The 25,902-nt window shown below is 49.2% G+C and overlaps 1 protein-coding gene across 18 annotated transcripts in view; it reads left to right on the forward strand.

The window, feature by feature from the left end:
• Positions 1-25,902, forward strand: part of ATP2B2 (ATPase plasma membrane Ca2+ transporting 2) — a 353,731-nt gene that overhangs the window by 303,587 nt on the left and 24,242 nt on the right. For 16 of the 18 annotated variants that reach the window (XM_057506664.1, XM_057506651.1, XM_057506661.1 and 13 more), the window contains 6 exons: positions 781-822; positions 1,648-1,806; positions 4,829-5,043; positions 8,481-8,723; positions 19,199-19,440; positions 20,468-20,702. In XM_057506664.1, the coding sequence (XP_057362647.1) occupies positions 781-822; positions 1,648-1,806; positions 4,829-5,043; positions 8,481-8,723; positions 19,199-19,440; positions 20,468-20,702 (1,136 nt within the window). The remainder of the gene's footprint in view (positions 1-780; positions 823-1,647; positions 1,807-4,828; positions 5,044-8,480; positions 8,724-19,198; positions 19,441-20,467; positions 20,703-25,902) is intronic. The other 2 variants (XM_036923450.2, XM_057506659.1) reach the window with 1 other exon arrangement.

Consider the following 25,902-nt stretch of genomic DNA (forward strand, 5'->3'; position numbering starts at 1 on the left):
ATGCAGGGCTTGAGGCAAGTGGAGGGCACCCCACCAAACTGCCCTGCCTTCTGTGGCCCACGCTGGTCAGCCTCAGAATAGAGAGCACACACCCAGATGGAGGGGAGGACCAGCAGCTTTCCTCTGGGAGCCAGGGCACTCCCACCAAGTCCCCTGGACACACTTGGGGAACCTCAGAGCCCACCGCTGGGGAGTCCACCCTTCTGTTTTGTCTTTTAATCCAGGAGAGAGAATTTTGCAACAGAGCAACAGGGGCCTTTGCATGTGTCACTCTCCATGCTGTGGCTTCACAGCTCTTCTGAAGGGAAAGGAGAACATAGACGCATCCCTCCTGGAGCCAGAAACTCATGAACACGTTGGCCAAACTGCAAACGCCCATTCTAGAACCAGTCGCTCTCTCCCTCAGTCTTGTTCCCTGTTGCTTCCTCTCAGCCCGTAAAATCAACCAATTCATTCACTGGGGACCTGAGAATTTCCACTCCTTTGCCTACCAGCTGATCCTGGTCCCTTTTACCCTCAAAGGCTGTAAGATGGTGAGGGACAAAGTAATTCCCACAGAAGCACTCTCTTCAAGCCCCCAGAGAATCAAGACAGACCCCGCAGCCACTGTGGCAAGTTTTCTCTACCTCAGGGGCCTCCTCAGCATCCCCACGTGGTGGGATGCCATCAGCCCAGCCCTCCCTCTATCTGTGACATGAACGTCCGTGGCCCTGTTGCGTCTTCGTGATGACCGACGTGTTGTCTGTTCTCTGTTGTCTGTTAAAATTCTTTGTCGTATAGGTAAAATGCAGGACGGCAATGTGGACGCCAGTCAGAGCAAAGGTAACCCTGTCATATTAACCAGCTTCTATGGCCCCTGCAGCCCCTCCACACCAGCTCTGAGTGGCACACCAGAGATAGACACAGTGCACCTGCAGGTGCCTGATGTCTTTGGGGAGTGACTCTCGTGGCACCAAGCCAAATGAAGGCATAACCAGTGAGAACAGGAGACACTGGCAAGCCAGCTTCCTCTAGGCCCTTGAGCTGTGCTGCCCACTTAGCTGAAGGCTTCAGGCCGGTTCTTTGAGATCCACAGGGGCAAAGGAGTAAGGTCCCCGGCCCATCAGTCAGTCCTACACTGGAGGTAGAGGGTTGACATCCATGGACCAGGACACTCTCTTTTACCACTTAAGCCCATCTGCAGAGGTTAGTATCCCAACATTATATGGCCCAATGACTAGCTGGGTAGAGCCCAAGTCTATGCCTTGTCTGAGTGTGGGAAAAGCCAAGAGGTCATTTGGGGAAAGGTCTGTGGGCGTGTTCAGAGGGGACCCGAGCCCACTCCCACTGGAAGCCAGGGTAGAGCTATGTCACTCCCTGCTGTGTCCTGGATTCCAAGTCCTAGGCAGCCTGTGGCCCTGGAACCAGGGCCTACAGCTAGAAGAGACAGAGCCCACATCACAGGGCTTCTGTGCCAGCCATGCAGCAGCCCAGGCAGGGGAGTGAGGGCCTCACCACACTCCCCTGGGCAGGCAGGGTGGGTGCCAGTACCCCCACCCTGCAGCCTGACCTGTGTGTGTGCGTGTCTGTGTGTGTCTGTGTGTGTCTGTGTGTGTGTGTGTGTGTGTGTGTGTGTGCATGTGCACGTCTGTGCTCTGCCCCCTGCAGCCAAACAGCAGGATGGGGCGGCCGCCATGGAGATGCAACCCCTCAAGAGTGCTGAGGGTGGCGACGCTGATGACAAGAAGAAGGCCAACATGCACAAGAAGGAGAAATCTGTGCTACAGGGCAAGCTCACCAAGCTGGCTGTGCAGATCGGCAAGGCAGGTGAGTGTTTGGCCACAGTGGATGTCGTGAGGGATACACAGGGCATGTAGTGGGTCCCCAGGCAGGGCCCTGACCTAAGCTGGGCTTCAACTGCCTCATCTGCAAAGGGGGAGCTTGCATGAGATGGCCCCTGAGACCCACCCTTCTCTAATCATAGCAACCAGTCTGAGTCCTTACGATAGGCACACAATTAGCATGCAGGCAAAAGAGTAAAGCTAAAAGGCTGGGCTCTGGGAGCAGACTGCCTGCGTTCTTGTCCAGCTGTGGCTGTGAGAACTTAAGCAGGTAACTCTACCTAGTTCTGAGCCTCTGCCTTCGGGTCTGTCAAATTAGGATACCAGCAGTCCCTACTTCACAGGCTGCTGTGAAGAGGAAAGGGGATTTTTTTGCAGAGTGCTTAGCACTCAGTAGGTGTGGTGGCTGGAAGGGGGCAGATCCTGCAGGGCCTGGAGTTAGCAGTTCAGCTTTTATCCTGAGGACAGAGGGAGCCATGGAAGAGGTTTGAGCAGGGGAGGTCAAGGATGGATTTGAGCAGCTCAGCTGCAGTACAGAGGAAGACTGAAGAGGTTAAGGACAATGCCAAGAGTCCAGTGAGAAACCCCTTGTCTGAGCCCCAGCCCAACAACCCGGCTTCCCTAAAGAGTTTGGAGCTGCAGCTGATGGCTGGTGATGGACCCTCTGACCCAGAAAGCCAAGCCCAGCTGCAGAGTGGGCCCTGCCTGTCTGACATAGCCTTAGCCTCTCCTCCCGGGTAAAGATGTGGCAAATGCCAAGGCCTCCCCACCTGGCTGCTCACTCCTCTGTGGCTGTCTCCCGGCTCTAATTATAGGCACCACAGCATGGAGAAGGGAGGCAAATTACAGGCTTGGCTGTCTATATTTAAACTCTGGGAGGCCTGGTGACAGCTCCTGGCTGCTGGGAACTTGGCTTCCCACCCCTGCGACTGTCAGACCCGGATAGAGCCAGCTCTGAGGCTCCACAGCTGGAGTGGGGGTGGGGGAGTGATGGGCCTAGGGATTTCCTCCATCCCTGCCACAGAGAAGGAAATGCAGCACTGGGGGCAGGGAACTAAGAGTCCTCACCCCCTCCCTCCCTCTCCTGGGCACTGCCAAGAACGGAGTTCACAGTCAAGCACTTCTGGGTTTACATCCCACCTCTGCTTCTCTCTTGGGCTGGATTCCCTGAAAGCAGAGCCTGTGATGGGTGGGTACAGGATTTGGGGGGGTAATAATCTCAGGTGAGACCTATAAAGGGTAAGGGACTCAACAGGGCTGGGGAAGAAGCCAGTGCTGGGGAAGACACCACTGAGATTCCTGGAGGAGTCCCTGTTTCCAGCCAATCCCACGGGAGCTCTGGAGCACGAGTGCCTTTGCAGGGTTTGTCCCGCCTTGCAGCAAGGGAGCTGGGCCCCACATCAGCCACTGGACATTGGCCATCAGATTGCGGTGGGGCACACTCCCAGGCACTGCCTGACAAGAGGCTCCAATCACCCAGGAGCCATCCTCCACTGGCCGAGGCTGCTGGTCTCAGCGGCCCCTGCACAGCACCTGCAGCAGGTGGGGCTGGGCCCTCTGAATGGGCAGGCAGGGTCCCAGGGCATCTGGGCAGGTAGCTCCCTACATTCACTAACTCAGCAGTGCCTCCCTGGCCTGTGGCCTTGGTAAAGCCACTTGGCCTCACTGAGCCTCAGTTTCCTCACCCAAAAAAGGGCTCCCTGCTGTTACCTCTGTCTGGACCACTCTCCCGCAGGTCATCACCTGGCTGCTCCTTCTTATCGTTGCTCTGTCGGCTCAGATAGCACCTCCTCCAGGACGTCTTCCTTGGCCACCCTCCCTAAAGTAGCCACTCCCTACCAGCCCATGGTACTTTTGTTTAATTTTTTTTTTTTTTGCTTTGTGGAGCTGGAATTTATAGACCAAAAATTGCCCACTTTTAATGTGCACGTCTTCATGAGTTTGGACATAGGCGCACACCCATGATACTATTACCACAACCATAGTTTTAAACATAACAGCACCTCCAAAAATGTCCTTCTGTTCTTCTGTGGTGTTTTTGTTTTTTGCGTTTTAGGTAAGAACACTTATCTACAATCCATCCTCTTAACAGATTTTTAAGTACACAATACCGTATTGTTCAACAGGTCTCTAGAAGTTAATTCATCTTCATAACTGAAACTTTATACCCACTGAAAAACAGCCCCCTTTCCCCCCATCCCTGAACCACTGGCAACCACCTTCTATTCTCTGCTTTTATGAGTTTGACCATTTTAGATTCCTCATGTGAGTCCTATGTCTGCCTGATTTCACTTAGCATAATGTCCTCCAGATCCATCCATGATACTGCAAATGGCAGGGTTTTCCTTCGTTTCCAGGCTGTATAATATTCCATTGAATATACAGACCACATTTCTTTTATCTCTTCATCTGTCAATGGACATGTGGTTTGTTTTCTTATCTTCAGCCCATGTCACTTTCTATCACAACATCCTGGGGCTTTTCTTCACAGCATTACCCATATCTGAATATCCTATTCATGTGTGTGTTTCTTATTTAGCATCCCCTCTAGAATCTCAGCTTCACAAGTGCAGGGACTGTGTCCTCTTCAGTGCCTGGAATAGGAACTTCTATGTATCTGAATCAATGAGGAAATAAATAGTACCAGTTCATATCATTACTGTGTGAGAGCATAACGCACATTCCTATTTATTCATATAGTCACTCAGCACACATGTCTAGAGCACCTACTAAGTGTCCGCCACTGTGCTAGGCACTGTACGTGCATTCATTGCACTTGATCTTTGCAAAACTATATGAAATAGATATGCATTCCCATTGTACTGAGAAGGAAACTAAGGCTCTGTGAGGATCAAGGACTTGCTCCAGGCCACAAAGCAAGTAAGTGGCAGAGCTGGGATCTACCTGACCCCAGAGCCCTTTTGGCCGGGGTTTGGTCCACATCTCACTTCCCAGGGACCCCCACCCCCGGAAGCCCCCTGAGCAGTCTCCTACCACCCGTGTTGCAGGCCTAGTGATGTCCGCCATCACGGTGATCATCCTGGTGCTCTACTTCACCGTGGACACCTTTGTGGTCAACAAGAAGCCATGGCTGCCCGAGTGCACGCCCGTCTACGTGCAGTACTTTGTCAAGTTCTTCATCATTGGCGTCACGGTGCTGGTAGTCGCTGTGCCCGAGGGACTCCCTCTGGCCGTCACCATCTCGCTGGCCTACTCGGTGAAGGTGAGAAGGACAGAGCAGGACTGAGATTGGCTGCTTCCTGCAGTGGGGTCTGTGGGGTGACCCATGGGGCCAGTGCTGGGGTTGGGAGAAGAGCTAAAAAGAAAGGAATGGATGCTTTACAAGCTCAGAGAGAGGATTCATGCAGGAACCCAAAACTCACATGCCTTCAGGGAGTCCGGGGGCCTGTGGTGAACCTGAGAGCCACACTCCAGCTAGAGGGATAGCCATCATTCAGCCCGGCCAAGTGTTGCCTTGCAGAGATGCAGGCCCAAATTTTCACATTTTTCCAAGAGAAGCCAGAAACCTGGACTTAATATAAATTCTCTTGATTTTTAAACATTGACAATCAACTCAACTTTTAAGATATATATAAAAAGCAGACATCATGTGCAGAACCAAACCCATCCTTGTCCCACCAAATGTAAGCAGAAGTCTGACTTCCATAGTCAAGCCCCACAGTACCCACAGTACTTCTACCACTAATCTCAGAGTCTGCTCCCTTAAGTTTGGAAGAAATATGCCTAAGTCAAAAAGGACGTCTGACTCTATGGAAGCCCCCTCTTTTCAGGAAGGCGGAATATATAAGAGGTTTTAAAAGCAGTTTGGTGAAGGGTGGTGGGCCCATGCATGCTGATTCTGGAATTTGGGTCTGGTGGGGGAGTTCCTAAGTGCTACCCTGATGGCAGAGCCCCACCTCACCATGCGCCCAGGCCCATAGCCATCTGCAGAGCCCAAACGCTGGGCTGCGTGGGCTGGCATCTCCATGGCACTGAGTGTCTGACCCTCTTGGGGATACTTAAAGCCTGGCTCACACCTCGGGTGCATTCTCTTCCATGGGCCCTGTGGTTTCCCACCTCAGAGGGCAGGGCCCTATGCTCCTTTTTCCCAAGGCCTCAGTGCCAGGATGTCCCTGCAGGGGTGGAGTCCTGGCCACATTTATACACAATGTACCCATTCTTAGATATTGGCAGAACTGCCAGAGAGCATGGCGAGCATTAGTTTCCAAGCTGGAATTTGGGCTGGGCTCACCGATGTAATTTCATACAGAAAGAGATCTTCAGGCAGGTGCCAGAAAGTGGCGGCTCTGTGTAAAGGATATGGCCCTTATCATCTCCTTGTTTTAGGGTTCTCAAAGAAACTCCATCCCACAAACCAAGCCCAAACAGGTCACACACCACAAAGCTGCTTGGGAGCCTGGGCCTGGAGGTAGAGACTCACACACAGCCATGAGTTGGGACCCCCACAGCCACCCAGCTGAGCTCAGGATCTCCTTAAAAGTCACACAGAGTTGGTGCGGGTGAATCACATCCAGACACTTGTAAGCCTCTGCACCTTCTACAGTTTGTATCTCTGGCACGTGGTGCTTTCAGCTGTTTTAGGGAGTGTTTCTTATACAGTCACTTAGTCAACAGTATAGCACCCCACCCCAGAGGAGGCATAATCTCCCCTCTCTGAGCCTGGACCATCAAAAGAATAAAAATGACCACTTAGATCAACACTATACAGTGGAGATATAATGTGAGCTGCGTGTGTGACTTAAAATTTCCTTGTAAAGTAAAAAGAAACAAATGAAATTAATTTTAATGATATAATTTACTTAACCCAATACATTCAAATTATTACCAGTCCAACATGTAGTCAACATAAAAGTTACTAGTGAGATACTTTACATTTCCGTTTTCATCATACATCTTGAAAATCCCATGTGTATTTTACATTTACAGCACGTTTCACATTGGGCCAGCCACATTTCCAGGGCCCAGTAGGCACAGGTGGCTACCATATTGGGCAGCCCAGGCCTATACATTCTTTTTTTTTGGTATCATTAATATAAAATCACATGGACAACATGGTGGTTACTAGATTCTCCCCATTATCAAGTCCCCACCACATAGCCCATTACAGTCACTGTCCATCAGTGTAGTAAGATGCTATAGAGTCACTACTTGTCTTCTCTGTGCTATACTCAGGCCTATACATTCCTAAGCCAAGCAGACAAACATTCTTCAGAGAGTTCCAAAAGGCAGAGTTCTGATGGAATGATCCAGGCCATGAGGTTAAACCGAGCTGGGTTCATATCCCAGCTTTAACCCTCACTCGGGGTGTGACCCTGGTTAAGTCACTATGCCTTGGCTTCTTAGTTGCCAAAATGCATTACAAGAATCCTGGAAGGTTTCACAGGATTCTTATAACATCAGGTAAGAAAATATGTGTAGAAGAACTTTGCAAACTAAAGTGTATTGCAAATTCAAATGGCTGTTGATCACACATTCCACATACAGTCATTGTTACTACTAAGTGTATTCTGTTTTAGATTTAGGTTATAAGAAGAAGAAACTGCAATAGCATATAATTCTACCAATACTCATTTTTTTAGTAACATGAACTACTATTAAAATTGTTCTAATTGCACTCCTTTTTGTACCCATGTTATAAAGAGTTACAATGAAGAGCAAGAAGAAAAGAAATAAAATTCCTAGGAACAGACTGGAACGATATCTAATTCAGCCTCTAGCAACTTTTCATGTCCCTCCTTGCCAGATAGGGTCACTTTGCTTTAAGGGTGGTGGTTCCTTGAAAATTCCTCTATTTGTATGACTTGATTAAAAGCCTAGAAGAAGTGAGGAGTGTGGATCTGGGATGAAAGAGGCAAGAAAATTAATAGTATTTATAGTAGAACTTCATTTTTGTTCTAATTTAAAAAGAAAGGATATTGATATAGAAGATGTATCAATTCCGGGTGGTAACATGATAGCTAATTTGTTTCCTTTTTGGTGTATCTATATTTAAAAGAAACTGTGACTTCTATTATGCAAGTTATAATATGTATTCATAGTAAAAAAACAGAATCTATAGATTTTTCTAAAAGAAGCCAGTAAGTTTCCTATAATTCCACCACCCAGAAATAATGACACTAATATGTTGATATTTCTCCAGATATTGTCATATGCCTATAAACATATATGCCCTAAATTTATTTACTCTTGGTGAAATCAAAGGGCTGTTGAAAACCGGACACCAGTGAAAGATGGCACATTTGAAAAAAACCCTTAAGGAAGGAACGGTTGTTCCTATTAGTGTGTAAGAAAAAATTATTTGAAGTAATTATAGGGGACCCAACCCTAATTTATCATCCTTTTCCCTAATTTTTCCCTAAAGAACACAGATTATTTCTGTAATGCAAGTTAATAAAGTCAATTAATCAAATCTTTTAAGTGGCTCAAATAATGAAAAAGAAAGAAAAGAGCTTCACATACAAAAGGAGCCCAGGTGTCAGACAGAGGCGGCAGCAACCAAGACCCTTTGCATGTGCAGGAAGCACAGGGGCAGACATGGAAGCTCTGCCTCATTAACTGTGTGTTTACCCAGTGCCATGGGTACCATGGCCCCCAGCTCCCTTTCCTCACTGCTGCCCTGTCACCTGCCCCTTCCCCCAGAAAATGATGAAGGATAACAACCTGGTACGCCACCTGGACGCCTGTGAGACCATGGGCAACGCCACGGCCATCTGTTCGGACAAGACAGGCACACTGACCACCAATCGCATGACGGTGGTGCAGGTGTACGTCGGTGATGTCCACTACAAGGAGATCCCCGACCCCAGCTCCATCAACGCCAAGACCATGGAGCTGCTGGTCAACGCCATCGCCATCAACAGCGCCTACACCACCAAGATTCTGGTAAGCGGCACATCGTCCACTAGAGGGCGCAGCATCCATAGGGTGCTGCAGAAGTACTGGACAGGTTGAGCAACGTGATTTCATGATTCATATTTTTAAATCCTGCTGATGTATTTTGGGCTGTTCAGATAGTGAGCAAGTTGTTTCTCTTTGACCTAGCTATGATGTTCATGTGACAAAAAAAACCTTGTTTATTGTGTTTGTTAGATTCTGTTACTGCCCTCTTCCCCCCCAAAAAATGAAATTTTTGTCAGTTAGCTTTTGATACATATCTACAGTAGTCCCTGCTTATCCAGGGTTTCACTTACCATGGTTTCAGTTATCCGTGGTCAACCGCAGTCCAGAAACAGAAGACCCTCCTTCTGACATATAGTCAGGTCAGTAGTAGCGTAAGGCTACATCCCAATGCCTACATCCTTCATCTCACTGCATCGCGTCCTGTAGGTACTTTATCATCTCACATCATGACAAAAAGAAGGGGGAGCACAGGACATAAGAGATATTTGAGAGAGAGACCACATCACATAACTTTTATTATGGAATATGGTTATAGATGTTCCATCTTATTATTAGTTATTGTTATTCATCTCTTACTGTGCCTAATTTATAAATTAAACTGTATCATAGGTATGGACTTGCAGGAAAAAACAGTACATATAAGGTTCAGTACTATCTGAGGTTTCAGGCATCCAGGGGGTCTTGGAACACATCTCCCATGGATAAAGGGAGAGAATTATACTCCAAAACTTAGTGTCTCAAAACCAAACTGTGTATTTAGTTCCCAATTCTGTGATTCAGCAATTTAGGCTGGGTTCAGCTAAGTGGTTTTTCTGGTCTTGGCGGGACTCCCTCATGCATCTGCAGTGGCTCAAGTGAACAGCTCTGCTGACCGTGGCAGAACTGTGGGCTGATCTAGGGTGGCCTCAGCTGGGACCATTCATCCCTGCTGTGTGTGGTCCCACCTCCTCCAACAGGCCAGCCTGGGCTTGTTCACACCATTTTGCTGCATCCTATTGGCAAATGCAAGTCAAGAGGCCTGCCCAGATTTGAACAGTGAGGAAATAGACTCTATCTCTTGATGGGAAGAGCTACAAAGTCACGTTGCAAAGGGCTTGGATAAGGGGCCTAATTGTGGCCATTTTCACAATCTGCCACTGACAGTGTTGTTATTAGTAATAGAGTGATACTAGTAGTTTTATTAGGAAAACCTGTCATAGTCCTGTCTCAGCTGAGCTGCCTAAACTCATCATGCTATAATCCCTTTTTGGTTTAGAAGCACAGATTACCTTTACGGATGAAGAGAAACACAGAACTATCTATCCAGAGGTCAGTTGGCACCCAGGTGTAGGGCATTTTGCTGTGCGAGCATCTGGGTGAGTGGCTGAGCTTTTTTGCTAACCCTCCAGATGTGCTGTAGCCCTGACCTCCCTTCTGCCCTTGTGGGAGCCGCCAGCTGCTGTATCAAGATGGGGAGGAGAGTGTGAGTCAGTAGAGAGGGCCTGAGGGTTGGTGGAAGAGGAGAAGGAGGTAGCTTCTGCCTCCAACACGGGTTGCAGGAGCTACATCCTTCACTGCAGCTGAGCAGCCTGGACATCAGCCCCTGAACTACAGGCCCAGGGAAGCAGCACCAACAAAAGAAGAAAGTAGGTCGGGATTACATGCACAGACGGGTGGTAGAGACTCCTGGGGAAGATGCCAGAAATGACGCTGTTTTTGTCTTCTTCCCACCCCCACTCCGCAGCCCCGATCTGGGAATCAAGGGAGATTGGCAATGCTTTATTCTGTTCCCTGGGCCTTCCTAAAATAACTGACATGCTATTAATGATCTCGTCGTGCAGACCTGACAGAGACAGAGCGGGGCAATTCCCAGAGCAGGCTTCAGGCAATGTGGGCAGCCATGTGGGCAGAGCCCTGTGAGGTGGACTTGGATTGAGATGTACGTTACACAATTACAGTAAAAAGGAGTTCTGGGATCCACCAGGAAGGCCGAGGAAACATCTCCACAGCAATGTCTCAATTAGGCAGTGTTTCATAGCACTGAGTGGTAAAGCTAATATCTCATTTCCAGATGTTGGTTGACTGAGGCTGTGTCCAGGTGGCTTAAAGGACAGGGGTCAGTCAGTCTGCCTGGGGAGAAGGTGTAGCTGCTGAGACTGGAGAGAGGTCAGGAGTCTGGGAACTGGAATCCTTGGCTTGTAATCAGGCCAGGTCATTCACCTCTTAGACACCAGTATCCCCTTCTGTGCCTTGAATCCTGGCATCCTAAGACCCCTATGTCTCTCTTTCTGGGTCTTTTCTGAAAGAACCCTGGCCCCATGGTTCTCCTTGCTGCGGGCTGATGGCCATCAGTGTGGAAGGTATAGCAGAGCTGCCTGGAATGACTAGGTAGCAATTAAAGCTAACACTCTGAAGCCAGACTGCCTGGGTTCAAATCCCTCACTAACTACATGAATGTTAACAAGTTACTTAATGTCTCTGTGCCTCTCCTTTCTGGGGGAAATGATGAAGTTTTTTTGAGGATGAAATTAGTGAGTGGAAAGTGCTTAGCACAATGCCACACATATTCAGCCCTAGTATGATTAGTGTTGTCATTTTTCAGCAATATAATCAATCATCCGTTGAAAGAGGATTCCATTTGTAGCAATGCAGAGGCTAACCAATAAACAAATAGACAGGAGAGGTGTCAGGGCGACAGAGAGAAAGGGTCTTGCACAAAGGCACACAGTCAATTAGTAGCAAAGCCAACTTACAGATACCCTAAAGCCAGCTGTTGAGTATGGTGTGCATACCAGGTTCTTGGTCATTGAAACCAATCCTGCAGTATCTTTAGCATAATTTGGTCTGGGGTCTGTAGGGTCAGATTAACACCAGAACCTGCCAGCTATATGGGGCCAAGGAGTTCTCCAAGACTGCCCTTCTGGGCCCACAGGAATCCTGAAAAGAGTCGGGGGCTGCTCAGTCCAGGCTGGAAGTCCGGCCACCCTCCAAACCAGGCTAGGAAATCTAGACGGCAGGACATCCTAATCCATGCAAGAGGAGATAGGGCAAGAAAGGCATGCGGTGACACACACTACCCCTCAGCTCTGACTGGGAAATGGGCCTGACCTGGGAAAACTGGCGCCCAGGTAGGGCTGTGTTTCTCCCTCCACAAGGACGCCAAGTCTTCTTGCTGTCTGATGCAGGCTGTGGGCTCTTTAAGAGTGAGAGACACGGCTGAGTCATCTCTATTCCCCCTGGCGTAGGCTCTCGGGAAGTACTGGTTGGGTAGGTGAAGTAAGTGAATTGACTGGTGAATAAATATATAGATATGTAATCAATGAGGTGAGAACTAGGGAGGGAGAGGGATGGATGGATGGATGGATGGATGGATGGATGGTGGTGGATGGATGAGTAGATGATGGATGGATGGATGGTGGTTGATGGATGACTATGAATTGATAAGAGGCTCAGCACAGGACTATTTCTACATTCTGCTTTCCTGTTCTCATGGCAACAAGAGGCAGGACTTGGCCCCAGACCCTTATGTGCTCTGGAACTCTGGGCACACTGTCATGCCATGCTAACACCAATGTTTTCTCAGTACCCTCAGTGTACTGAGCTGCTCTCTTCTGCAGCTGCCCTTAGCAGCCTCATCTGCATTGATCCAGAGACCTCCCAATTAGATAGTGCCTTTTATTTTAAAACACACGAACAAAAACACAGATGAATATTCACAAAGGGAGGTTTTGTGGGTATCATCTACATGGATTCACAGATCTTAGAGGCCACCTGGTCCAGGCCCCTCACTTTATTCTGAGGTCCAATAATGGGAAGGGACTTGTGCACATCACCCCATGGGTTAATGAAGTTAGAATCCAGATGTCCTAACATCCAGTCCGAGAAGCAATGGTTAAGATCTTTGACTCAGAAGTCCAACAGACAAGGTCCAAACCTCAGCTCCAACACTCTCCATGTGACTCTGAGCAAGTTGCTTAACCTGATCAAGCCTCTGTTTTCCAGTCTGTAAAGTGAGCATATAATTCATCATAATCGTTAATATTCACTTAGCCAGGCTCAGTGCTATGTACTTACCCCATGTTGCCTTATATGTCAACACCATAAAGTAGGTGACATCACATCTCCAATTCATAGATAAGGACACTGAACCTGGGAGGAGGTAAAGAGTGTGCCCAGAGTCCCAGAGCAAATAAGAGGCTGAGCCAGGACCAAAATTCAGGTCTGTCCAATCCAGAGCCTTTGAAGCTCACCACAAGTCCATGCCCTGCCTACCTGGCTGCGCCTTTGTCTTGAGGCAGTTCCAGGGATGTTGTGAAGATCAGATGAGAAAATTTATGTGGGGCTCCCAGCACAGTGCCTGACATGTATAACAAGTGCTCAATCCACATCAGTTATTATTCTCATTATCTCTATTATTATTTCTGAGCCTTACCCTCTGTAGTTTGCTTTGCCAGCTACTGTCTTGCTTGACCCTCCACCTCTCTTCCAGGTCATCAAGGCAAATATGACCAGTCTCATCTTGCAGCTCAGAAAACTGAGCTGCAGAAACATCAAGTAACCTGCCCAGGGTTGCTCCTGAACACCAAGTGGGTCCAGAGATTCTAAAGGAGTTTACCAAGTAGGCAAGGGGCCGAGGGCATTCCAGGCAGGGACACAGCCCTGCAAAGGCCCAGAGACGTGAATATGCACAGCTCATTCAGGCGGTCTGTGGCCTGGGTATTTCTCTGGGGCCTGGGTGATGAGCAGTGAGGGACTGGGGCTGGAAGAGCCGGAGGGACTGGGGTGACAGCCGATAAGCATTTAATAAGCTTTCCCCTCACAGTCCTCAGAAGAACCACTCCAGGCGGAGGTGAAGGGTGGTGCAGGACCCAAAGCTGCCAGTGGGGAGGCCAGGAAAAGCATCCCAGGAGGGCCTTCTCAGAGGGCCAGCCTCAACCCCATGTCCCATTCCTCTGAGGATGGTTGTGCTCTTTTTTTCCACTCTTATTTCTATTAGGAACTAAGCTTGCTCTCTGAGGGAAGCTACATGAATCATCGTTTAGGCAGAACTTGCTTCCCTGCCTCAGAAATCCTGGCACACCCTCAGATTTCCTTTGTCATCTCCAACCCTGAACATCAAGACTTCTACTTGCTTCTTCTCACCCCCTCCCACTTCTCAGAGCTACAGCTGAGCTTTAAAATGGAAATAGCTCCTTTATCAGACTTTTGAGGCACTGTGCTTTCTTGGGAAAACATTCTCCTTTTATGCCTGCATTTATTCTGCATACTGAAACCACCCAGGCGGACTTTAATTTTACATTTTATGAGACCTCTTTTAAAGTAGGTTGATGCTACAGTTAACATTTGAATTATTAAACTAAGGATGGGCAGTTGTGGAGCTGAATTGTTGGAAGTTTACAGCCTATTTCTGAAAACATAAACTATTGGGAGAAAAACAAATCTCTCTGGAGCCCCTGAAGTGGTTCTGGAGGAAGGAGCAAGAAGGATTTTCCTGGCATATGGCTTTCCTGATGAATAAGCCAAACTTCAGCTAGTCAGAAACCCCAGGTCCTCAGCATATCCTGTTCTATAAATGGAAGTAGCTGTGACAGGGACCCCCTAACAACCTCTAAAAGACAGGAAAGATCTGCTTGGTTTTATTTCCCATGAATCTTAGAACTAGAGTGTTTAGGAGAAGGGGAAGTGGGAGGTGGCTCTAGGGAGGAGAGGGTCAACCCTTGAACTCAGATTTCCTGGCTTTAAACTCAGGGCTCAACTGAATATTTGAATGAGACTCAAAGTCCCTCTGAGTCACACCAGTACTGACCTCTGGCCAAGCCCAGGGTGCCAGATGGCATGGAAGACTCTGGAAATGACTTTATAGGGCATTAAGATGGGGACCTAGGGTAGGCTGTCCTTCTTTCTGATGGTGAAATGGCAGGGGCCTTTGTGTTGAATTCAGCAACTATTGTGGTTTCATTTTTTGTAAACACTATCTCTGGGAGAAGAGTCTAAAGCAAATAACCCCATTATTGAGTCACTATGTTGTACATCTGAAACCAATATAATATTGTATATCAACTTCATTCCAATTTTAAAGAAAGCAAATAACTCCGGATGGGGAATTCTGATTTTTAATAGAGCTATTAATCCCTACATCCCCCACCACCCTGCACATACCACACACACAACACATACACTCGCCACATACACCATACACAAAACACACACCACACACACATGCACATATAGACATCCCACATGCCACATAAATACACACATACTGCACACACATACACATGCCATATACACATACACACAAAATACATTGGTGAGCTTGGGAAGGGCTGCAAGGAGTCTGCCTCCCAGGAGCGCAGCTCCACAGGGGCTTTCAGCCTGTCCCAGTCTGTCATCCTGGACCCCCACACTGACCTTCTACCTTGCTGGACTCTGAGGAAGATCCCCTGACTCCCTGGTGTGACTGCCACCTCGTGCTCCTCGGGAGCCTTGCACCAGAGTTGCTCCTGGGGACAGGCCCTTTGCTGGCAAGTCTGGGGGCCAAAACTCTGACAAAATTCCATCCTATCTGGCCTCCCCTTGGCAACAACCCCCACACACAAACATAAATTATTCATTTATTCATTCATCACAGATTCATTGGTTATCCCACAGTGGGAGGCAAAAATAAGCAAGACAGATACCCTTGGTATGTATAGACCACACTTCATTTATCTGTTCATCCTTCCATAGACATTTGGGTTGTTTTCACCTTTTGGCTTTTGTGAATAATGAACATGGATATACAGATACCTTTTCAAGTTCCTGGTTTTCATCTCTTTTGGGTAAAAACCAGAAGTGGAACTGCTGGATCACATGCTAATTCCATGCTTAACTTTTAAAGGAATAGCTGCATTGTTTTCCACAGCAGCTGCACCATTTTTCAGCCCCACCAACAGTGCACAGGGGCTGCAATGTCTCCACCATGACTTGTTCTCCTGACTAGTTTTTTTATAATAGTCATCCTAATGGGTGTGAAGTGTGAGACATACTAGCGACACTTTTTTAATCTCATTTTTGCAGATGTTGTTCAAAATTTGTAGCTTTTCAAGTTATCATACCTTGATCTCAGCTCTGTTCACTCCCCAGCAGCCCCAAACAGGAGCATGAATTGTCCTCTCAAAGTTACGCCTGTGGCTGCACCCAGCACTCCTGAAGGGCTCAACACCCACACAGGGAAATGTGCTGGATGAAGCTCTGCAACGGGAGTCAGGGGCCTGGGCAGCCCTGGATCTGCCCCTCTGCGGGTCTGTGGCCCTAAGCAATTCACTGCCCTCCTGGGCCTGCTTCCTGTTCGTCAAAACCGAAACAATATGGATGCCTTAGCTGCCTAATTGGAGCCCTGGACATAAAAGACTGTTGGAAAGGCTACGGCAATAATGAAACCTTGGGGTTTGTCAAGATAAAAAAAGCCAAAAGAGAAAAGGGGCGAGCCCCTGCTTCTTAATAATGCCCCTGCTTCTTAATAATGCACGTAGGCAATTTCAGAGCTCAAGTTCACGGAAACAAATTGAATTACAGAGGAGGCAGCTCTGCCATTTGCAACCATGGATTGTTAGGAATTCTTTTAGAGGAAAATTAACATATTTCACAGAGAGTAATAAAATGCTGGGTGTTTTGCAGGCATAACTGCTCAGCTCTCTTGGGCAAATAAGTAATTAGGCATTTTTATTTAAGTCCTTGGTGTTGTCATTTTCTTTCATTAATGGAAGGGGAAAAAAAACTGTTGTGAAAAATACATAAACTCTGGAAATAACCATAAGGTTAATTACAAAGTTGTAAAAAAAAAAAAAGTAAATAAATATATAAATTTTAAAAGCACAATTTAACAGCACACTACAGAGACGAAGGAAAGTGCTTAGGATTTACTTTCCCAAATGTCAGAAATGGGAAGCTACAATGATACCTTTGCTTCCAAGTCAGATCCCACCAAAGAGCTTGGGAGTGGGGAGCCTTCCAAGGCCTGTGACGCTGGAGACAGAGCTTGGCATGGTGTGGAAGTGGGGAGTGTGTTCTGAGCCTCATTCCCCGCCACAGACCCCTGACCATCCACTGAAAGGCTGCAGCTCTGCCTTGCTCTGCCATCCCTCACCATGACCTGCTTGAAGGGGAAAGGGTTGGAAAGCGTTGATTTTTCTCTCAGCTAGAGAGCATCTGCTCCAGTCTCTCCATTTCACAGATGGAGAAACTGAGGACATGGCCTTATGGTCTAAGGTTCTGTTCTTCCTATGAATCCCTGGGTCTCAGGATCATTGCATTATTGATGCCTGTGATTGCATGGGACTCGAGCCCTAACTGTGGAAGGGGAGGTAAGCCAGGAAGATGTCCAGTTGCTGTCCAGTCCTGCACAGCTGGCCCATGCCAGCATCTTCTAGACTCCCACCTTCTTCCTGTCTGGGCTGCTCTTCTGAGCATTATGAGGGAGGCCAAGGATGAGGATACAGAGGGTTCTTGGGCAAAGCTGGTCTGAGACCATTGAAAAGCCACTAACCAAGGGTAGGGGGTGCAAAAGCATTAGTCAAAACCTCTTAGGGGTTGTGTTCATCTATGGTGGCTTTTACCTCTCCCTGCGTATTCACTGTAATGTAGGAGGAGTGAGTGGGTGTGTGCATGTATGTGCAGGAGCATGAGGGAGGTGAGTTTACCTGCAAATATGAACTTCCCACAGCTTCCTGCTAATCCCACCACGAGTGCCCTTGTTATGGAGGCATCTTGTTCTTATGGTTTAAGCCCCATGTCCCCTGCCATACTGGTCTGCATTGAGCTATCCAGTAAACATTTAGTAAGTGCCTTCTGTGTGCTGGGCTTTGTGCTGGCCCTGAGAATCCAGCGAGGAGAGGAATACAGTGCACTTCCTCAAGGGGAGACAGACCCACAAAGCTGTCAAAGACAAAGAGGTATTTGAGCTAGTCCTTAAAGGGCAAGGAGGAGTTTGCCTGGCAGGGAACGGGAAGGAGAGCTGCAGGGGTGAAGGCACAGAGGCACAAGCAGCTCGTGGGCAGGTGCCACACGAGGAAGTGAAAGGTGCTGGGGGAGATGTGGTTTGTGATTCCACTGAGTCTCCGGGGCTGGGACATGTGGGGCTCATGCAGTCCAGCAGCTGGCAGAGGACCAGCACTTAGCAGGTACCTAGGAGCATGTGCTACATGAGTGAGTGGAAAGAAAGAGGGAAAAGAGGGAGGGACTGGAGGAATAGAGAGGTAAATTGTGGCTGTTCACAGAGTGGCATCCATAGAGCCTTTAGAAAGGAACAAACCAGTGCCATAAACACAGGTGACTCTCAAAAATGTAATGTTATGTGAATAGAGCCAGGTATAGAAGAATGTATGTGGTCTCTTTATGTGAAGTTTTTAACATGCACACATACAGACATACATTAGTTAGACTACATGCAACTGCCAATGTTTGACCTTTGACGTACAAAAATAACAGTTTCGTTTTGTTGAACCTAAATTGAGATCCCAAGAGTTGGGCCATCCATAGCATGGAATACTGCTCAGCGGTGGAAAGGAACAAGGGGTTGACACATGCAGCAACATGTCTGGGGCTCAAGGACATTATGCTGAGTGAAGAAAAGCTCAAAGGTTACATACTGAATGACTCCATGTATATAACATGCTTGAAGTGACACAGTTACGGACATAGAGAACAGATTGGTGGTTGGCAGGGCCAGGGAAGGGGAGGCAAGGGAGGGGGCTGCAGCTGTGAAAAGGGGACCCAGGGGCCCTTGTCATGAACTGTTGCGTGTCTTCACAGTGGTGGTCTCGGGAAGCAACATGCGATGGCCATTGCATAAAACTAAACACACACATAAACGAGTGCATGTAAAACGTGAATTGAATGAGGTCAGTCTGATTGCATCAGTGTCAGTATCTGGGTTGTGATGTGCTACAGTCAGACAGGAGGTGAGCAGTGGGGGAAGTGGGGGAAGGGTATGTGACATCTCTGAATTATTTCTCACTGCACATCAATGTAGAGCTATCTCAAAAGTTTAAAATGTACACAGTGTAACGATTAATGACAAACTTAAGATAAAGGTTCTTTCTGGAATAAGGGGTGGATTTTGCAGATGGGCAGGGGTACACAGGGAATTTAACTTTATCTGTCATGTTTTTCTTCTTGAAAAAGAAAAAAATCTGAGACAAATATGGCAAAATGTGAAGGTTCTACAAAGCTGGATGGTGGGTACACAACTGTTTCTTTTGGTATTCTCTATCATGTTCCTATGGTTAAAATAGTTCATCATTTTTTTAAAAGCTGCTCTTGCTTAATTCCTTTCATCTAGAGCCAGAATTGGGTCTGGGTGCAAATGGAGGCGGTGCACAAGTCTCACTGAGGAGAGAGGGGCCAGCCAGGGGCTGGCTCCCACCCTCAGACCACGAAGCAGCAGCCCTAAGGCTTGGAGGCCACCCCCTGTGAGCCGCCCTTGCCTCTCTCCACAGTCCCCAGAGAAGGAGGGCGCCCTGCCTCGGCAGGTGGGCAACAAGACAGAGTGTGGCCTGCTGGGCTTCGTGCTGGACCTGAAGCAGGACTATGAGCCCGTACGCAGCCAGATGCCAGAGGAGAAGCTGTACAAAGTGTACACCTTCAACTCTGTGCGCAAGTCCATGAGCACAGTCATCAAGATGCCGGACGAGAGCTTCCGCATGTATAGCAAGGGAGCTTCTGAGATTGTGCTCAAGAAGTAAGCAGCCTGGTGGGCGGTGGGGCCACGGGGAGCTGGGGCGGGGTGGGGGGAAGAGGTCACGCAGTGCGGGCTGTCCTGTATATATAATATATATATATATTAATTTATAATATATATAATATATGTAAGGAGGGGCTGGAGAAGCCATCTGCACCCAGAGGCACAGGGAGGGCCCTGCCCAACTTCCCACAGCAAGACCACCTCCAGGGCTGCTTGCCCACTGCTTTTTCTATTTCCTTCTTAAAAGTTCTACAGATAGTCCTCACCTTCCACCTCCTTTAGTCACTAGTAGGAAGTTCTTCCCATCACCACTGTTAGATCTCTCATTTCATGTCTCTTAGCCTAGAGTTGGTTGATAGCAATTTTCAGTGTTCACCAGTCTCCTCTGACTCCAGGTGCCACAAATAAGCCTGGGGAACTAAGCAAGTCACTCCCCCACTCTGGGCCTCAGTTTCCCTGCTTGTAACTTAAAGGGATTGGTCTAGCCCAGTGGTGTTCAACCCTGGCCACCCACTGGAATCACCCCAGGGAGCTTTAAAAAAAACATTGATTCCTGGACTCACTCCAGACAAACTGAAATGGAACCTCTGCCATTAGGCTCACACACTGGTATTTATTTATTCAGTGTTCCCCAAGCCATTCTAATGTGCAAGCAGGGTCAAAACCACTAGCCTAGGTTTCATGCCTTTTGAAAACCATTTTAGCTGTGGAACTATTTTTTCAGATAAAATCTTGTGAATATAAAACAGCTCAAAGTAGATCTGTTCTAGCTGAATGGACTGGGCAGATATTGCAAGAAGGCTGCCTGATTACTTTTTGGTTGGTCCTGATTTCATCCCTCCCTGGGGCCCAGAGGCCCGTACCAGCCCTGAAGCATTATGGGAAATGGACTGGATGGGAACTGAATGACCAACCACGGCCAGCTGGGCATCACTGGGGAGGGGGAGGGGAGCTCGAGCCGACTGGAGGGAGGGTCCTTAGGCCCTTGGCTGGACCTTACCATCTCCCTCCTGTCCTCCCTCAGGTGCTGCAAAATCCTCACTGGGGCAGGTGAGCCCCGGGTCTTCCGGCCCCGTGACCGGGATGAGATGGTAAAGAAGGTGATTGAGCCCATGGCCTGCGATGGTCTCCGTACCATCTGTGTGGCCTACCGCGACTTCCCCAGCAGCCCTGAGCCCGACTGGGACAATGAGAATGACATCCTCAATGACCTCACCTGCATCTGTGTGGTGGGCATCGAGGACCCCGTGCGGCCCGAGGTAGGCCCCCAGGGCCAGCAGGCTCAGGAAGGGGGTGAGGCAGAGTCTAGCCTGCTGGGAACCTGGGATAAGCTGCCTAAACTCTCTGAGCCTCAGTTTCCCTGAAACACTCACAGTGTCTTCTTTTTACCTAACTCCTAAAAATTCAGACATGTAAGACCAGCATAGGCCACAATTGGCATTAAATTGCTCAGGACATAGGGCAGAACCCACAGCTTGCCAGCAGGTGTTGCTTTGCCATGGGGGCAATCCTGGAGCCGTCCCGCCAGTCACGGAGAGACCTTTCCTCTGGCTCCTGAAGGGACAAGCGTGGGGGCTGCCCTGCCTGAGAAGCCTCCGGACCCAGAGGAGCCAGGACCTCCTGTAACAAGTTTATAGGCCTAGATTCCAGGGCCCCTGCAAAGGAGACACCCAGTAACAAAGGTCACCACACTCAGGAAAACCCCAAATGTGGTGTCCCCATCAGCATGTACAGTTCTCCCACTCAGATCCAGTTTGCCTGAGCATGCTTGCCTAGTGACTCAGCTAACAGTCTTCCTCCCTGTTTCCAAGGGAACAGAGCTAAGAAGTTAACTGGAGGTTAAATTCTCAAGCATAAATAGGGGGGTTGACAGCACCCCTACTCCCTGTAAGGATCAAGGGAGGTGATGTAATAAGTGAACCTAACAGGGAGTCAGCTCACAGTAGGTCCTCAGGCTCCTGTAGCTCAATCTGCTTCTGGGGAGAAGGCCGAGAATTCGGCGATGGGGATTTGCAGGGTCAGGGGACATTGGGATGTCATGATCAGTCAGGCCGCCCAGGGTAATAAGAGGTTGTGGGGAGAGGAGAGAGCTGCCTGAAATCTCCAAAATGCTGCTGTGGGCAGGCAGAGCATGTCAGCTTACCCTGTGCCCGCCAAAAGGCAGAGCATGGAAGGGGCTTGAGGACTAACACAGCTGCTGGGCCCAGACCTGACTCCCAAACCAAGCCCCACCCCAGCTGGGTCCAGACTGGCCTTGGCTGTGGGATTTGGTGGCAATGCCCACTGGGACTTCCTTCATCCATCAAGGGTAGCTTCAGTGTTCCCCACTTGCCCCGACAGCATTCCCTGGGGGCCTCTGGCTGTTGCCTACTCCTCTTAGAGCCTCTGTTTCCCCTTCTTTTAAGCGAAAAGGGGTTGATAAGATGCTCTCCAAGTTCCTGGCCCTGGGATTGTAAGATTCTGTGTTCCAAAGACCATGTGAAACCAGAAAGTCATAGATGTGAACTTTCATGTTTAGACAGCAGGGAGAGGGGTCTAGAGTGTGAGCTCAGGCATCAGACTTGGGATCCTGATTCCCAGCATTACTGGCTGTGTGACTTTGGACCACTTGCATAACCTCTCTGAGCCTCTATATCCTCATGTGCAGATGGGATAATAATAGTATTACACATACACACCCCAGGATACTGTGAGGTGTCAGATCATGCACAGACAACCTACAGGCAGAATGTCTAGCACCAGGCAGGTGGCCTATAAATGTGGGGCCCCTTCCTTTATGCCTCCCACTCAGTAGATATATTACTCTGGGTCCAGTGACATGTAACAGCCCCTATTACAGAGCCTGGCCCATGGGAGGTGCTCAGTAAGTGTTTGTGAAATGAATGAATGGGAATGAACAGGACTTGAAACCCAACTTTCCAACATATCACACACCAGGCCTCCTCACTGCCATCCAGAGCCTAGAGTAACAAAGGCGACTAATACCCCTGGTGCCCAACACCAGAGCCCACATGCATTTTCCTGCAGACTGCATCTCTGCCTGGATAGACAGGCCATTTATCAGCCTCCCTGTGGGATGCCTGCTCATTACCAGCCGCTAATGGGTTCAGGCTTCCCTTTGTGCTCTCCTTCCAGAAATTCCCTGTGCAGCACGTGAGGTCCGCCTGAGTCTCCTTTGTCCTACCCAAGCCCAGAGCCCCGCTCCAGCCTCCACACCCAGAGCTCCTAACTCCTCCCTGAGACAGCCCTGAGGTGGGGTAGAAAGCAGCCCTGGACACATAACTTCTTTGGTCATGACCCATAACACTAAAACGTGTTTTATGTCCTGACTCAGTAAGCACGCACATGTAATCAAAATAAGAACCTCACAAAATCTTGTGAAGCACTTGACTATTTTCTGTTCTCTCCTATTTCTTTCTTTCCTTTTTTAAATGCTGATTACCAACCATGAAACTGATTTCCCAGTCCACTAAAGGGGCACTATCCAAGGCCTGAACTGCTGACCTAGTCTAAACACCTTCCTCTACCCCACATTTTCAGATGAAAACACTGACTCCAAACAGGGGCAAAGACATTCCCAAAGTCTGGCTGAAAATGGCTGAACACATCCCGTTGGAGCAGGTTTCCGCCTTCTTGCCCCAGGGCCGTCTCCTGGGTGCCACGAAATGAAAGGGCAAATAGTGCGAAGTTAGGAGGATGGGGAGAGGCGAGACAGGGCCTCCGAGGGGCTGAGCTGGGGCCCTGGCCTTTTCTGTAGCCAGCAGGGTCGTCCAGGGAAACTGGCTTCAGGCAGACTGGGAAGGGGACCTGTCCCACCCAGCAGGGCTGGGAACCCTTTCATCCTGGAGGCCCCTATACTAGAGAAAAGGGGCCTAGACCTGAGCCTGAGCGAGCCACTTCCCGTCTCCAGGCCTCAGCCCCTCCCCTGTACAATACGAGGTTGGCCCAGGTGCCCCTCTGGTCCCTTCCAAGCTCTGACATTCTGAGCCAGCTGACTGGAACCCTTCCCCTCACTCCGTTTCCCACTTCTCAGCGCTGCATCCCTGTTCCCTGTTGGCGACCTCACCTCCTCACCATGGCTCACCCCCAGGATGTAGATTCAGAGCTTGTATGCTGTGTTGGAGAGCAGTGGCTTCATGGAGTGACACAGCAGAGTCAAGGGACATGGGTTCTAATCCTGCCCCGCCACTCTGTCATAGAAGACCTCAGGGGCAGCACTTCCCCCAGCCTCAGTTTCCCCATCTGAACAATGAGAGTTGCAAGTTCACAAGTGAGGGACACAGCAGGGTTCCTGGGGACAATCCTTGAAAGTATAAAGGCTCTGACCTGCTGACTCAGTATCACCCAGTGGAGCAGGGATGCCTTTTTGATTTATTTGGTTTTTAGCCTAGCGGATTTGTGCACATGGGCCAAATGCAAATAGTTCAATGGCACAGACAGGGTGAAGTAAACTCCTACGTCAAACCCCTGTTCTGGGCTCCGAGGCAGCCATTGTCACCAGCTTTTGGGTGACCTTCGGGGAGTGTCTGTGCCTACAGTGAGTGTGTTTCTGTAAAGCTCCCCCAGGTAATTGTGAGACCCTCAGCCAGGACTACCTCAAGGGTCCTACAGACACTTTCAGATGTGTTTTGCAGCTGCTGCCAGAAAGAAAATTCTGCTTTTCTCAGTTTCCCCATCTGTCAAGGGGCTAATCTCCACCTTGTCTTCTTGCCTTGAGAAGACAAAGGACAGAGCAGATCAAACTAGGCTTGCCAAACCCCCCACCGGAAGACGGTACCTCAGGCACATCTCTGAGGCTGATGGAAGATAGTGTGGGTAAAGCCATCAGGAGAGCGACGGTCTGGGATTTTCCGGGTTATCTGTGGGTGTTTGGTGCCCTCGGAGTCACAGACAACGGCTGTCATCAGAAACAACAGATGTTTAAAAGCCTTTATTTAATGAAAACAGGAAGCACCCATTTCCTGGCTGTTTTTCCTCTGTAAGAAAAATCTTGGATAATTTTAGCAAATGAACAATTTTTTTTAACAGCTTTTTATGTGGAAAGCATATTTCACCCAGATCAATGCCTCTGGGGCTTGAGTCTTAATCATCTCTGGATCCTCAGTGCCCAAACAGTCGGATGTTTAGTAGCTGGTTGTTGTACAAATGAATGAGTGAGCAATAAAGGAGGCATTGAGCGGGGTTTAAAGAAGTGTCCCACTGGGTTGGAGGCATCCTGAGTAGAGAGCATTTCACATGAAAGATGGGATTGTCAACACACGGATTAAGGGAGAGAGGGCATTCCAGGCAGCGGGGGCAGTGCCAGGAAAGGCAAGGAGCAGGGAAGGGATGCTAAGTGTTCAGGGGCTGGTGAGTGCCACAGTTGAATTTGGACAAGAAAGTCTGGAAAGGGAGGTTAGAGCTAAACTGTGAAGGGTCTATATGTCCCTGTCCACACCCATTCACCTGGCTCAGTGAGATCATGTCTCGGATCAGGCTTCAAGGGATGTAAGCATAGAGACAGCCCACACTTGCAGGGCCCCTGCCCTGTCTGGGTGCCGAGTGTCCGGCAGTCCTTACCCTCCAGATCCCACAGCCTGATGAAAATGTCTGGTGAAGGGGGAGGTGTGGACCCAGAGCGCATGAGAGCCTAAAGCAGGGCAGGACTGAAGCACAACAAAGACAACCAGTCAGGGGCCCCGCTGCTCAGAAAGGAAGGGGAGTGGCTGAGGTGGCCAGGGAGGGTTCCTCAGATGTTCCCAGGTCTGCGAGGAGTTTTCCCATATTGGAGGTGGGTCACAGCCCCTAAGGCACCTGAGCCAGGAGCTGTGGTGGAGTGCCCACACCATCTCACCACACCTCCATGCCCCAGATGCCTCTCCACCCCACCACATGTGCATCCATGCCCTCCCTCTGCCTCCTTCCACTCTCCCTCAAGCAGAAAGAACAAGCAAGAAAGACCAGGATCAGACCCCTTGCCTGCCTCCCCGCCCTCGCCACCAGGCTCTGTTGTCCCTGTGCTTGCTGCTGTTCGCCCCTCGCCACAGCATCCTCCAGCCTCAGAGACAGCCATCCCCATTTTACAGATGAGGAAACCAAGGCTCGGGCAGGACCTGGTGCAAAGCCTGCCCAGCCTTTTGGTCCCCGAACCCTCTCTCCCTTAGGCAGAGAAGCCCCCACCACACAGAGGAAGGTTGGGGGGCCATAAAAACTGGCCTCCCTCTTCTCCCAGAGTCAGCTTGTTTGGGGGAGGCCCAAAGGGTGGGGACTCTGGACAGGCAGATTTCACCTCTTTGAGATAGTTTTGAAAGCATAGGTTTGCTAAACAAGTTTTTCTAAAACATAGCACCCATCACCTCATCCCCAGTTCAGACTTGCCATGGGTCCCAGGCCTGCAGGAGGGAGTCCCTGACTGCAGTACCTTCAGACCTCAGGCCCCTCTCCAACTTCATGGCCACCAGCCCCTACCCCTCATCTCCC

This window comes from Manis pentadactyla, chromosome 1 (assembly GCF_030020395.1).
Source record: "Manis pentadactyla isolate mManPen7 chromosome 1, mManPen7.hap1, whole genome shotgun sequence".
In the NCBI taxonomy this organism is placed as follows: domain Eukaryota; kingdom Metazoa; phylum Chordata; class Mammalia; order Pholidota; family Manidae; genus Manis; species Manis pentadactyla.